Raw genomic sequence first — 15,128 nt, 5'->3', positions numbered from 1 at the left:
GTGCTAGACGTGGAGGTCGGGAAGTAGAGGCCACTGGCGTTTGTGAGGAGAACCAAAAACAAAAAGGGAGGGTTGTGTTTAATCTGAGAGCTTTTTCAGTGCAGTTTATGATCAAATTAAAACCAACTTCCCTTCTGGCCTCTCTCTAATCAAGCTGTCAGAAGAGTTCCAGGTAACATCTATTCTCCAATACTGGATTTGTTTCATGGCTTCGGTGTCGTTCCGCCACCAGGTTCATGTCTAGCAAAGCCATCTACATTCAAAGACCCCCCTCACCCCTTTCCCCCCTCACACTCATGACGGCGTCATCGCCCCCCGCTGTGGCTGCACATCCTCCCGCAGAGAGAGCTCACTTCACTTCCTGTTCACTCGTTGATGGACCAGAAGTGAACTGATCATGTGTTCGTGTTAGGAGACGCATGTTCCTCATCCCTACGCCCCCCACCCCCCACGCTGCATGACCCATGTGACCCCATCTCGACACGATTGCGTAACACTATCGTTTGTCTGCCGACCGCCATCCGTCACCATCCAACAGACGACAACCCTGACCCAGGTTTGCTTCCCTCGACAGAGCTACAGACAACCCGCCGCCTTCATCGTCACCCAGCACCCGCTGCCCAACACCGTCAAGGACTTCTGGCGTCTGGTGTACGACTATGGCTGCACCAGCCTGGTGATGCTCAACGAGATCGACCTCGCTCAGGTACTCTTCTGAACCGACATGACATTAAACGTAGACACACTTACAGTCCAAGACACTGAACCAGAAGATCACACAACAGAATGGGCAGGAGTCTGAGAACTAACTAGCTTAGTTATTATTATTATTAAAATTATTATTATTATTATTATTATTGTTATTGTTATTATTATTATTATTATTATTAAAAGGCTGACGGAAACAGCTCTAAAACAATATTATTTTAAGTTGCACAATAGAGGTGTATATTGGCAAGAATCTGACGCTATGTATCGCGATACAGGGACAAAGATACGATATATCGTAATACTGTAGTAAGGATATATGTGTAGTATTGTCCAGTACTTCACTCTGGTGAATTGTAAAATTAAATTTTATTTTATTTAATGTACACTATATTGAAAACTAAACAATAGAATAACTATGATAAAATGTTTGTATATTGATATATACATTAAAGCTTTTTCCCTGAAGCAAATTACAGTCACTTCAACGGTACTGCAGTTACACTGTCCTGACACTTGAGGGAGCAAAAGACAATATTTTATATCTAACAGTAATATCTAGAAGCTTATGAAGCTATATGTATATGTATGTATATGTAAAAATATATGAATCCAGAGAAGAACAAAAAATAGTCCAACAACACACATAGAGCCTCCATTTAATAAAAGAAAACAGAAAAACAAGAAGGTCAAAAAGGCAAACAGACACGGTGAGCGAGTAGAAGTCAGAAGGTAGAAGTCAAGAAGAAGAAAATGAAACATCCATCCTGCTTGGCAGCTGCTCCCAGTCGTTCTTCCATCATCTGACGACTTCTGTCCTCCTCAGGGTTGTCCTCAGTACTGGCCGGAGGAGGGCATGCTGCGCTACGGGCCGGTCCAGGTGGAATGCATGTCCTGTTCTATGGACTGTGACATAATCAGTCGCTTGTTCCGGGTCTGCAACCTCACCAGGGTGAGTGAGCGCACACTTGTACACACTTGTACACACTTGTACACACTAGTACTTACTCGAAGAGTGCGACCGTTTGTGCTCGAGGGCGACTGACACCAGCGCCTGTGCTCTTCTTCTAACATGGCAGCCCCAGGAGGGTTACCTGATGGTGCGCCAGTTCCAGTACCTGGGGTGGGCGGGGCATCGGGAGGTCCCCGCCTCCAAGCGCTCCTTCCTCAAGCTGGTCCTGCAGGTGGATCAGTGGCAGCATGAAGGGGAGGAAGGAGAAGGAAGGACCATCGTCCACTGCCTGTGAGAATAAAAAATATGCTGCAGTAGCTCGAGTTTGGCCAGAAGATGGCGACAGAAGCGCTGATGAAAGTGTGTGTGCAGGAACGGCGGCGGCCGCAGCGGAGTCTTCTGTGCCAGCAGTATCGTGTGTGAGATGGCGAAGCGGCAGAGCGTGGTGGACGTTTTCCACGCCGTCAAGACTCTGAGGAACAGCAAGCCTAACATGGTGGACACTCCGGTGAGAGAATCAATTGGATCTAAAGTAACTTTTAATGGTCTTTTGTGTTCGTACTAGGGGTGTGTAATGGCAAGAATCTTGCAAACCATACGTACAGGGACAACGATGTATAGCGATATATCCTGATACTGCAGTAACAAGTATATATTTGTAGTATTGTCGAGTACTTGACTCTGGTGTTGCAGAATTTACAGACCACATGACTCTTGACGAAGTCGTAACTAATTTCATTTGTTTTCAAATCAAATTTTGTCCAAACATCAGCTTTAAATGCTGCTGGAGTCCCAGTATCCTCTCGTCCTCAGTCACCTCGCATGTTTTTTCTTAAGCTATGGAGAGACATGAAGATTAATTGCAAAACTAAAATGAATAAACACTGTAAATATTTGCATATTAATTTTGAATTTTAAAAAATCATAGTTTAATTGTATACACACTTTATTAAATTTGTACTGTAGATAAATTAAAAAAAATCAAAAGCAAAAAATATATATTTTAGGATATTTTGTATCTTAATTACAATGCAACAGTGCAATATAATACAGAATCAGGAAGAAAGTATTGTGATATTTAAGTTTATCAGTATTTTCTTACGCCCCTTGTTTGTACAGAACAATTTTAAGTTCTTATTTAACTTTTTACTTAGATATTCTTTTGTTCGTCAATCTATTTTAAATCATCTCTTGTGTCGGGTCCACAGGAGCAGTACCGGTTCTGCTACGACCTGGCGCTGGAGTTCATCGAGTCCTCTTAAGAAACCTTTTTCTTTCACCTTCCTGAGTGCCAGTGGGATGTTTCTGTTGCTCCACCACAGACGCCCGGCTCCTTTCCAGTGTCACCGTTCATCCCCAACACGCTCCGCAGTCCGAACCCGCCAGTGTCAGCGTCACGTGACCGCGCCGAGGGTTCTTCTGCTCACACGTCACTGTTCTCACGCCACCTTGAGTCTGGCGAAGATCGTGCACTGGCTGTTCCTTTTTTTTTAAACATTTTCATGAACAAAATCTCGTTAGAGTTTTTACTAAAATTGTGTTGTTGTTGTGTGTGTTTTTTTTTAAATTTGTATTCATCTACTGGCTAGAATTGTGTTTTGGTTGAAGCATGTTTTCGTGTTCGATCCCCGGGCTGGGCCCCACACACACACACACACCGTTAGCCTCGAGACAAATGGGAGTCCCTGGAAAGCACCCATGAGAATTCCATCTTCCATGCAGGTGAACGTGGATGAACCCCAGGCTGAATCTGGAGGCTGACACTTTGAGTTAAAAAAAAAAAAGAATAGTTTTGTCGCCGACGTTTCTTCATAAGCCAAAGACTCTGTGTAAATATGTCTATATGGATGAAGCACATTGTTTGTATTTATTGTTTGTTTACTTGCTTGTAAGAACAATCATTCTCCATTCCATGTTCACGGCGCGACTCCCGGTCGTACGGATGTCGTACTTTTATTTTTTCCAGTATTTTGGCCGGGGGTCCGTCGTGTCGTGTCGTCGCCGTGGTTTATTATTACGTGTTCGAGCTTGTACGAGGAACAACAACACGCTTACAGGATCATGGCGAGGAAGACGTGCTGCATCTATGTGCCACTCTGACTGTGTTCCCCTTTTTTTTTTATACTTGTGTTGTGTCACTGCAGGAAACATCCACACTACTGAGGACTGAGTATTTAAGTCCCAGATCTACTTTTTAATTTGTCTTGAATGTTATATTTTTTATCCATGCAAAACTTCTTAAAACTAAATCAATGACGACGTAGGTTGAAGCAAAAACGGTCGCTTTCGTGTGCGTGTTTGAGAAGAATCCCGCAGTAGTGTGGATGAAGACCAGAAGAAGAATTTTATTTGTGCCTACTCTGCTTTGTAAACACCAACAGTCGAGGTGTTTTTAAAATGCATTTAATGTTGTTTGGAACCATGTTTCGTTGTTATCGAGGAGCTTCTCTACGCGGCTCGTGCCACACGTGTTTGCACGGACGAAAAAAAAAAAAGAAAATGAAAAAAAAAAAGGAAATATTGTAAATAAACATTAGCTCCACGGAGCTGGAGCAGAAGTAGTGCAGGTCAGGAGGTCATTGTACATAGACGAGCACTAGTAAAAAGAATTCTATTAGTGGATACACGTCAGGACTCTTGGGTTCTGCTCCATGATGTAAAAACTTGCCTGAGATTGTAACTCCTGCCAGATGGAACTGTTTTGTTACCAGAGAACTTTAAATGGATGTTTAACTCTGTCGCTGTTTCATTTGTTTGTGGAGGGAAAGTGAAGAGGGAGCGAGAGGTGAAGACGCCCCAAGATTCCGCTCCTTGCTCCTCCGCACGAGAAGTCCATCGATTCCGTTCAGAGGCCAGTCCGATATATAGTTTATAGTTCACCATTTATTCTTGTCTGTAATGTTTGGCTTCTTCGCTGTAATAAAACCACTTCTTTAAATAAAAAATAAACTTGTGTTCTCGCCTCGCTTTCAATATATAGATTTACTCTAATCATAAATTTAATTAAATTAAAGAATAAAACTGTATTTATTTTGTGAATTTGATATTAGTTAAGTTGCCCTTTATTATCTATTTTATATAAAAACATTTTTACATCTTTTATACACATTTTTAGTTGTTAATTAATTAACTTTAATTTAATTTAATTTAATTAGTTAAAGGCGACAACTGACTCGCATGCGTGTCGTGTCGCGAGGATTAGCATCTGTCAACGTTAGCCATTTCTAATATTTGTAACTTTTTTTTACTAAAGTTTTACGACGAGAAAACCCTTTTTTTGTTGAACTTTACTGGTTTATGACGTGCTTTTAGAAAAGTGTGTTAAACTGGGAGTCACGGAGCGAAGACAGTTTCCTGATAAAACTTTCGACAATAAGTAAGTTATTTAATCACAATATTTTTCCCCACATATTAATATTTGTCCCTTCGCTAATTTAATTTTAAAAAAAAAAGCTTAATATTATTATATTATATAGCTATGGTTGCTGCATGCTACTAACAGGAAACAGCACGATTAATTCTTTAAATGTAAATTACATTTTCTTGTTTCCAATAATATACAGTTTTTGATGATATTGTGACTAATAACACATTAGTAAATAAACGAGAATGCAGTCTTTCTTAACGCTAAATAAAAATATAATATTATTGTTTAAAACGTATTTATGTGATCAATGTGAGTAACATATGCAATACTTACTGTATATGTTGGAATAAATCTACAGTTTCAATCACGAAATAATACATTTAAAAATAATATATTATCAAAAATGTCTTCTCCTGTAAGTAACCGCGAGTGTCATAAATTGGTTCAATGAGTGTTTTCTTCCAAAAAAGTTTTATTTTTGCATAATTATTTACAACAGATGTCAGATGACAGCAGAACTCAATTGTACTGAAGCACACGGAGGAAGCAGAAACGTGTTAAACCCATCAGTTCTAATTTAATGAAAATTTAAAAAAAAAAGAGTTAAAAGAGTAAACAGAAGTCCATAAATGAAATATCTCCTTGCAAACACAAACCGATCATTAAAAAGCTGTAATATTCTGACACTAAATAATACATTCATTTCCACTATCCTGCATGCTATCTGAAGAACTTCAGAAAAAGAACCAAAGTGTTGTTTTTTTTACGACAAAATAATTGGCCAAGAGCGTAAAATAATTCCAATAAAATGAGGACTATATTATATATATATATTTATATATGTAGACTTCTGTACAAATACTGTATATTTGGCATTATATTTATCTCCATTATTTATCTCTAAGAAGTGAAAATAGTTTCTTTTTTTAATTACTGAAAACCAGCGTTTCTTGTCACATTCCAAGACCTAAGAGAGGCTTTTGATTCTCTACAAACACAAGACACGTTTCTCCACCGAAAAAAAGCGATATTGTGACTCTCTCTCCTCATAGAACACTGACTGTGATCATCGCAGCAGTGGCTCAGTTGCTGGAAATCATGGTGGTTTGCATTATAATAATCTGAATAATCTTCATATTTAATTTCTAGCGTAATCTTCAACAGAGGGACAGATTCTCTCTGCCACGATAATTTCCATCTGCATAGTCTATGATACGTACAATAATACTGACGTCGATGTCTGTTAATGTGTTCGTCTCTTTGTACACAACCTCGTACAATCACAACAATCACATTCTCTTCCCGCAGAAAATGCTTTCCATACATCATACAATTAAAAGTGGGATTGAAGAAGGGAAATAAATATATATTTGAACATTTCTCGTATGGATTAAACACATTTTTTCATCAAATATCTCTTCCATAAATAATCAATAAAGTCTTCCCACGATATACTTCACACTTTCATACTGTTTTCTCACAGAGATGAATCAAAGATAGACCTTGTAGTTGAATAAAAATCACCTTAAATAAGCGTATATTGCTCAGAGATTTCCTGCCGAACGACAGCAGTTTTTGTGGTTTATGAGAAGAGAGAGTTGAAGGATAGAAAGACATCTTTGCAGTGCAACTGTGTCACAAACAAGGAGAAAATATGTCAGTCGTCGGAATCAAATGTGGAAACTCTGCTTTTTTGCTGCGTGTTCTCGAGGGACTCTTTGAATCCTCGTCATGTATCGAGAGTTCTGAGCACCTGGGAGTGTTTGAACTGAGCTCAAAGACCTTTGTGGCGTCCAATTAGTTCGAGGCACAACAGATACAAAAGTTTTCCTCACATTTTAAACTATTTAATTTGCTCCAGGTGTTGTTTTACTACTGTTTTATCTTCATCAGGTCTCGCTAAAATACATTTTAAAAAAAACTTTTGCAGCAGTTGCAGATGAATAATGATGAGTTTGAAGACTTTTTTTTTGCTCGTGGAACTTAAAGTTATTTTAATGACGCCTTTTTTTTTTTTTGCTGATTTGCATCGGAGGTCGCAGCCCTTGGGAAGAAGCTGCATAGTTCACAAACACGACTGCAACCACTCCAGCAGCACTGAACAAACAGAAAAACGTGAGGTAAATGTGTCGAAATATTGCACCTGTCATCATCGTCAGGCTTTTACAATATCACAGCGTCAAAAATCCAATTCCCCCCCCGATGTTTGGAATTCACAAACAGCCCTGTTGTGCTGGAGTTTGTCAGTAACTCTCATATAAAGTAAAACTCTGCAGTCCTTTTCCAGCCCTTATATATAGAGATATATTCGCAGTCACATCTGCACCCTGACGTGTTTAGACCCTTTTCACCAACATTCATAACATGAGCTGTAAGGCACCTGTGTTAGCTTGTCATGTACATAGTTGCCAAACTGTCTCTCCCCGCCCATCAAGAGTCAAACACAGATCGACTGAATGTTTGCAGCAGCGAGTACACACGGAATCCACAACCAAAGATGTGGAGAGTTTTACTCTGAAGGTTATCTTGACCACAGCGGCCATGTTTCTGCTCTACGGTCCTTAAATCCCCCCCCCCCAATCTGGCTGTTTTACACTGTTATTATATTGTATTTAGTCACCATAAAACGACTCACTTGGTACTAAAGCTCTGATGTTGCCAAGATTCATTGTTTCTTTATGACTTCAGCAGGAATTATTAGATTATTTCTAGACATATCATCATCTTTTGAAATTAATCAGAGTCCAGTTTTGACTAGGGATGGATACTCAATACAATAATGCAACCTGTGTATGACATAAATGGTATTAACAAAACCAAAAAAAAGCCTCATTTCGGTTTCGGTGTCATTTTCCCTGATAACGGTCTCTAATGCAAACATTCAACTTGTGTTCAGAAATATAGAAATATAGTCATGGCGGTGATTATCGGACCCTCTGTGATCCGAACTCACTTGGCGAAGACCCTCATGAACACCGTCCCACAAACACACCATTTATCCACCAAATTATACTGCCAGAAAGTGCATATGTCTTTTAGTACCACTTTGGGTTTTAAGACAAATATTGTATGAAGTGTTTCAGCATCGTTTAAGTGTCATTTAGGGGTTATCGGATGAAACCTAAACTATACCCATCCCTAGTTTCAAGAACTGTAGTCCAGATTTTCACTTCTGATGAGTTCATTGAACTACAATGTTTGTACCCTCAACTTCTGCCGTGATTCAACTGATTTGTGTCACTTCTACCCTAAATTGGATTTGTTTCCCTGCAGTCCTTCATGTCCCCCACTAGATGTCACCCTCAGCAACGTTTCTTCATCATTCTCCTTCCTTCAGCCCGTCCTACTTTAAAGATGAAGGCGAGCTACTATGATGGAAACACGAATGTATCTGACATTTTTTGAAAAGTTTCTCCTCATGTACACCAGAGAGGGCGAGAGCATTGCAAAGATGGTCGTTTCTACAGTCACAACCGAGCACACGTCACCGCCGAGACGATGGGCACCATGTTTAGAATTCTCTGTTTAAAAAGATGTGAGTACAACAGTGTAAAAAGCAGCACCATTTACTATATTAATCACATATTAAAGTGTCTTTTGCACCATTTTCCCCCCTCGTCTAGCGGATCAAAAGAACAAACGTAGAGCGCTCCGTAAAACGATGACTGTTACTAATATTGGTGTATCTGCGGTTAGTTTGAAAACTCTTCTTATCGAGGTGTCAATGTCTCCAGATAGTAAAACGACACAACACTGACCGCCTGTTTCTAAAAACATGTAATTCTCTAGTCAATGTTCCGTTTCCTGTTCTTGCAATTCAACTGCAACATTATCACATGAGCTTCATAAACTACATTTCCCTTGGAAATACAAACATGTATATATTTTTTAAGGTGCAAAAATGCATTGTTGGATACGCTCGTCTCTGACTGCTGAGTTAGTCGTTCATATTTGTCCTGCAGTGGAAATGTATCCAGTATATCTGAGGAGGTCTAGTCCTTTTTTAATCATGGATGAAGTGATGTTGGCGCGAACGAGCCTCAACTTGAGCTCATGGAAGATCCCTTTTCTAAGATGTGTTGACTTCGGATGAGTTTGAAAGAAGAAAAAGAGTTTGAAAAAAAGTTAAACTGAGTGTAAAATATGGGGTTGGTGGTAGATTGAGGAGCTCAGTTGGCATCAATGGTCGAAAGCTGCTGCACTTCTGGTGGAACTTATGCTTCTATAGGGCTGGATGTCCATCAAACCTTCCATAACACTACCATATACCAATTCAGTTTTGATTAAAAAATAAAACGATGAAAGGATTTGGTCTTTTTGGTCCGACGGTATTGAAGGCACTGTAGCCGTTCCTACCCAATAAAATTAATTAATAAATATAAATTTAGTCTAGTTTTTATTTATCATCAATTTTGCATTATATAATTATTCATAGTTATCTTCACCTATATCTTGAGATCTAAGGTGACCACACGCCCTCTTTCAAAGACATGTCTCTAGTTCAACACTGCAGAAAACTGACCAGAAACTGTTTACTTCAATTGAGAAAAATCTCTAAATTTAGGAAAATAATGTCACAACATGATCTGGAGCTTGTAATCCATGAGTTTGTGTCTTCTCGTCTGGACTATTGTTACAGTTTATTTTGGTGTCTAAACAAAAAGGAGTTGTCTCGCCTGCAGTTAATACAAAACTCTGCAATGAGAATTCTGGGCCGCTCTAGTAGAAGAACTCACATTTCTATGATCCTTAAAACTCTTCACTGGCTGCCAGTTTCTTTCACGATCCATTTTTAAATTCTGGTTCTTACTTTCAGATCTATTCATGGTCAGACCTTCCATCAGTGATCTGATCCAGACTTACACCCCAGCTCGGGCTCTGAGGTCTGTGGATCAGAATCTACTGATGGATCCTGAACACGCTTCCGGACCAGAGGAGAGAAATCCTTCCAGGCTGTTGCTTCTAAGCTTTGGAACGATCTCTGTGTTTGATGATCTACTGACTCCTTCAAGAAACATCTGAAGACATTTTTATTTGTGCTTTTCCCTGATTTTCTGGGACTCCTGTGTTTGTCTTATGTGTCTTGATCTTTTAATGTATATATTTTAACTGTGTATTGTTTTTGATTGTTGAAGCGCTTTGTGACCCTGGTCTTATTTAAGCTACAATCTGACATCGTGGTTTTGTCACATTTAATAGTTAATAGTGCTTCAGCTTCGGACCACTGTTGCTGGATTTCCATCAAAAACTTGTGAACTAGAGATAATTAAGACAAAAATGTAAGGAAGTGAATAGTTTAGCTCTTAAAATGGTTAAATAAAGGTTTCAGATAGAAAGATATGACCAGGAGGTTTAAAGAAAGCCAATTAAATTAAATATAATTTGAAATGATGATGCAGAGTTGTCGATGTAATTTCATCAAAGACCTGCTACGACATTGATGATGATGATGATGAAGACGTGGGTAGTTGAAAGCTCAGAGCCTGGTCTGGGCTTCGGGGATGTAGATCTCAATACTGTCTGCTCTCTCTGTTGCAGAATTCTGTCGGAACGAAGCGGCGCGTTTGGCGGCCATGAGGCGTCTCCTTGCTTCCTGGCGCTGGCGGTCCTGGAGGTCCAAGGAGCGGTCCCGCATCATGCTGCCACGGCCCCGGGACGCTCGCTTCAAGGGTGGGGGCGGCCACCGGGGTTCCTGTGAGCAGAGATTCATGTGGTCAGACAACAGCGTCGCAGTTGGTCTGGAGCCTTCACCTTCTTCTCCTGGCCCTTCACCAGTCGCCACTCGTTGCTCTTGATCTGCTGCAGCTCATCGAACTTGGCAGTGACGTCGTCTATAGAAAGCTGCAGCAGGTCCCAGAACCCAGCCAGGTCCTGAGATGTGGGTCGAGGCATGGCACTGGGGTCCTGGCGAGACAGGTATGAGGCACAGAAGAGAAATCAAAGATTGTTGTATCAGGACTGCTTTGGTTGACATTTGTTGGGACAGTGAACGTCCAGGTAGAAGTATGAGCTCAAGCTCCTTTCTATTTTTTCTGCTATAGAGAGAAGATGGAAGATTCCTCCCTGTTAGAAGATGTTTTTAAAAATGATAGATAATTATCATTTCTAACTAACTGATCTCTTTTAAATCTAGAAGAAAAACCCTCAACTTGAGTTTCATTCTAATTAACTATTGTGGAAGATTAAGACATTTATATTTAACAAGAAATAGTCTTCATAAAGTTATTTATTGTTCTGAACAGATGCAGTTCTTGTCTTTTACACGTGTTTCTGTGACCATTAGTTTCACCAGCTGGGGTTAATATTGACATGTTCTTTTCTTCATAATAATGTTACGATTCATACCTTAGATTTAGACTTCGATTTCCTTTATTAGTGTAAGTAGTGACGTGTCTTGAGGTTTAGAGCAGAGGTCCCCAACTTTTTTGCACCACAGACCTGTTTCATGTCAAACTATACTCCGCCGACCAGTCTATATGAATTCTCATGATCTCTATAAGACTAAATGCTTGATAATGCTGCAGTGATCTGAAGTTAGACTTTCGCTAAACAGCAGTTTCAACTGGAAATTGCACACAGAACTGTGAACCAACATATCACGTGACCATGCGCTCAAATATAAGTGTCATCAAAAAACAATGGATCTAATGTCACTTATTTTGGAAGAAGAAAGAGATGTTCTCCTGTGTGGCAGCATTTTGAGCTGATCTCTCCTAATAAAGAAAACTAGTATCTGATATAGTTTAACGGTGGGCGTTGTTGAGCGTTGAGTCAAGTTCAGACCTTACAGAGGTCCGTGAAGGCATCACGAGTGTCTGTTTTGGTAGAGGAAGATGGAGAGTTGACGAGACGGAGCAAGAGAGTTTGTGTGTCCTTGTTTTTGGAATTGGCCTGTTCATCACTTTCAAACAAGTTGTTTAACTTCTCACCGTCTCTTTCACTGTGAAACGCTACAGTATTTTGAAAGGCAGGTGAAATAATCTCAAACAATTAAAAGGAAATAAAATAAAATGGAATAGTTGTTCAAACACAACTAATTCAAACACATTTTTGTTAACTATCAGAATCATTTCAAGCACAAATTATGGCAGACCTTCACACTTATTGTCCACTTGATGGCGCAGTCGAGCAATTGAAGCCTCATAAAACTTTGGCCCAACGAAAATAAATAAAATGATGATAATCTAGTCCTATGTGATGGTATATTCTCGCCACTAGATGGTAATATAACTCAAACTTAATAGCCCACACAAGTCGACTGATCCAAGCGTAGATGTTCATGGGATAGACAAAAGAAAAGCCTCGTGTCTCACATACCTCTTCAAAAGTTGAAGCATGATCACATTTATTTTTACGGCTACAAAGCAGTTTTAGTTTTAGGTCGATACTTTGAGATCATATTCAGATGTGAGATCCTGCTCTCTGACCGAGGACGAAGGTCCTTTTTTCAGGGTTTGTTTGCGAAGAGCGTGAAGACATTGACAGACAGCGTGAGTCACTTTGGACTGTGAAAGCGAGCAGAAGGACGTGCGACGTCTCAAACTTGAAAAAGCTTATTTTAGAAGATGATTCAGTTCCTCACAGGTCCGGCAGAGAATCGGGAGTGAGTCGCATCAAGAGCCGTGGGGCAATCTCCAACTTGTCACAGCCGACGTGAGACCTCGTTTGTCATTCCATTATCTTCTTGAAAGAGATATGGAGCCTGGGCTCCAAAAACCATCTGCAACACTCAAAAGTCTCGCGCTCGACCGCCGACTGACACGAGGCTGACTTGAGCCACATCCGTGCAGTTTTGCATGTGATTAGGAATATTAAATACGCTTTAGAAACGTGTGATGAAGTGCCTGCTGTCACTTTCACTGTCTCTCCACAAACAGTCGTGACTCCATGGTATCTGCCTCTCACAGATGCTGACTCTGCGTCAGAGGAGATGTGAGTTTCAAGATGGCTAAGAGGTGAAACCTAATGACAGTCTATCGTTCACACTCCAAAGATCCTGTTCAAGCTGCTGCATTAACGGACAGTCTCCGCACAGGTGATGCTATTGGAATTCTCCTTCCGTTGTCTCAGGCGGGTCGATCGTCTCACGGGGACTGCTCATCGATCGATGAACCCTTTCTAAGGATGGCAGGTTGAGAGCGACCAGGATGCTTTAAACTTGTATATAATTTAAAATTATAAACACTTCAACCTGGAAATGATGTGTTTAAGATAAATCAATTTCAGTTCAAGTTATCTTAAAATAAGTAACTTCCACTTCTGAAATAAAAATGCTAAAATAAAAAAGGCATTTTTTTGCTTAGATTTCCATTTTTGCGGTTTAAAACACACCAGACTGTCTCCTTAATGCATGAACTGTATCGATTTCATGATTTTAGTTTAGTGTTATGATGATCCTTTATTCATCCCATGGTGTTGTCACAGTTAAAATAGATTAAACATACATTGCACATTATATCATTAATATCATTCATATTATTATAAGTCTGTTCACTACATAACTTTGCTTGTATTTCAAAATGGCATTTTAGAGATTTAAAGACATTTCGTAACATGCAGAGTCGCCTGAAACACTTTTAAAACTTCTGTATGGTCGCTCTTAAAGTGATAATTTACCCTAAAACCACATTTCACACATGTTCTACTCACCCTCATGTCGACTAAGTGTTGAAATTATTTCCAGAATAAACTTTTTCTCTTGCATGTCCATATGACCGTCTCTACCGTTTACTCCGTGAGCTTTTGCGATATTGACCTGTGAGTGTTTCCTGTCTGTGTAGCATGTTGGCCTTTTAGCTTCTCCACAAATAAGTTCTTATTTAGCTTTTTTCCTAACAATTTCTCACGCCGAGGCTCAAATACATTAAATGAGAAGTTTGAAGGTATTGGATGTTTTTAAGTATCTTTTTTGACAAAGTAAATTGAATTGAAACCCTTAGTGGACATTAGAGTGAGTAGAAGCCTCAGCGGTTTATCCAGGCCAAATAGGAAGAAGCACTGATGACTCGGTTGGAGCACTGTATCTACAGTATGTATACGTTTGCTTGATGCTACACTAAAGAACACAACTTATGTTATTTGGCATTCTAATCACTTCCTGGTGTAACGGGGCAGTTGAGAGAAGCAAAGACCACATGCCGTCACTCACCATATTCTGCTGACACAGCCAGTAGAACTGTTGAAACTTTTGAGACATTAGCAGCTGAGCACTTCCCACTGCACTCCGGATCTTACCCAAGACTGGCGGAGACAAAGAGAGTGTTTAGGGAGATCCATCATCCTCTAGGATTGTGTGACTGCACCAAACCTACTGCGACCAGCCAAGTAGTAGATTTAAAATATATAGTGATTTGGAACTTACTCTCCTCCGACAAGTCATGCTCCTCTGCCTCTCCCTCCATCTCCTTGCACCATCCCTCCAAGCGCTTGGTCTCGTTGTGAAGAAGCTGCATGAACCATGAACCGTCCCTCCGAAGAGGAGACACTCGACCCGCCTCGGCGCCCTCCAGGCTCGGTCCCACCAGCCAGGGTTCAGGATGAGGGCTGGTCGGTCGACTCGACGACCGGTAGTCTTCCCTGTAACTGAACAAACCCTGTGTTCGAACGGTTCGGATCGCCCCGTACTGCGTGGGAGTGCTGGGCTCAGAGTGGCGGCCGAATCCCCCCCCGAACTGAAGGCCCTTGTCCTCCATGGAGGGGAATCCCTCCAACTCCATGTCTGCTTGCACCGCCGTGGTCACACTGTTGGAGCGCTTGAACCTGCCGTGCCTTAAGACATGACAGTGACATCAGTGCAGACGGAGGCTTCACTTGAGACCACAACAAACATACCTTTTTTTATCCTCTACCTGGATACCAATAGAATGAAACTGTGGAAGTCCTTTGTGTTCGGTCTCCGAGTCTGTCACATTTTCCACCTGAGGAATAAACCGACTCTAGTTAAAGCCCATTTCACAACTTTAAAACAACAATATTGGTGAAACATCACCTATCAACGATTTTCACAAAACTTTATTCATTCATTTCCTATTCCGCTTAATCCCTTATGGGGGTCGCGGGGGGGCTGGAGCTTATCCCAGTTTTTTCGGGAGAGGGTCGGGG

At 40.5% G+C, this 15,128-nt stretch overlaps 2 protein-coding genes across 12 annotated transcripts in view; one reads left to right on the top strand and one right to left on the bottom strand.

Annotated features, from left to right (window-relative positions):
* ptprk (protein tyrosine phosphatase receptor type K) overlaps positions 1 to 4,614 on the top strand; it is a 102,797-nt gene extending 98,183 nt beyond the window's left edge. For 4 of the 6 annotated variants that reach the window (XM_087805180.1, XM_087805179.1, XM_087805182.1 and 1 more), the window contains 5 exons: positions 575 to 706; positions 1,535 to 1,660; positions 1,788 to 1,951; positions 2,033 to 2,168; positions 2,869 to 4,614. In XM_087805180.1, coding sequence (XP_087661306.1) covers positions 575 to 706; positions 1,535 to 1,660; positions 1,788 to 1,951; positions 2,033 to 2,168; positions 2,869 to 2,922 — 612 coding nt within the window. In that variant the 3' untranslated portion in view covers positions 2,923 to 4,614. Of the gene's footprint in view, positions 1 to 154; positions 173 to 574; positions 707 to 1,534; positions 1,661 to 1,787; positions 1,952 to 2,032; positions 2,169 to 2,868 lie in introns of all 6 variants that reach the window. The other 2 variants (XM_087805177.1, XM_087805178.1) reach the window with 1 other exon arrangement.
* A 974-nt stretch (positions 4,615 to 5,588) lies between these two features.
* dlgap2b (discs, large (Drosophila) homolog-associated protein 2b) overlaps positions 5,589 to 15,128 on the bottom strand; it is a 75,567-nt gene continuing 66,027 nt past the window's right edge. For all 6 annotated transcript variants that reach the window (XM_087805184.1, XM_087805188.1, XM_087805187.1 and 3 more), the window contains 5 exons: positions 14,859 to 14,944; positions 14,389 to 14,795; positions 14,176 to 14,267; positions 10,779 to 10,931; positions 5,589 to 10,719 (listed from right to left, as the gene is read on the bottom strand). In XM_087805184.1, coding sequence (XP_087661310.1) covers positions 10,504 to 10,719; positions 10,779 to 10,931; positions 14,176 to 14,267; positions 14,389 to 14,795; positions 14,859 to 14,944 — 954 coding nt within the window. In that variant the 3' untranslated portion in view covers positions 5,589 to 10,503. The remainder of the gene's footprint in view (positions 10,720 to 10,778; positions 10,932 to 14,175; positions 14,268 to 14,388; positions 14,796 to 14,858; positions 14,945 to 15,128) is intronic.

Source organism: Callionymus lyra, chromosome 13 (assembly GCF_982586985.1).
Source record: "Callionymus lyra chromosome 13, fCalLyr1.hap1.1, whole genome shotgun sequence".
Taxonomy (NCBI): Eukaryota; Metazoa; Chordata; class Actinopteri; order Syngnathiformes; family Callionymidae; genus Callionymus; species Callionymus lyra.
Note: the sequence above shows the minus strand (reverse complement) of the source record. Positions and strands in the feature narration are given on the sequence as shown.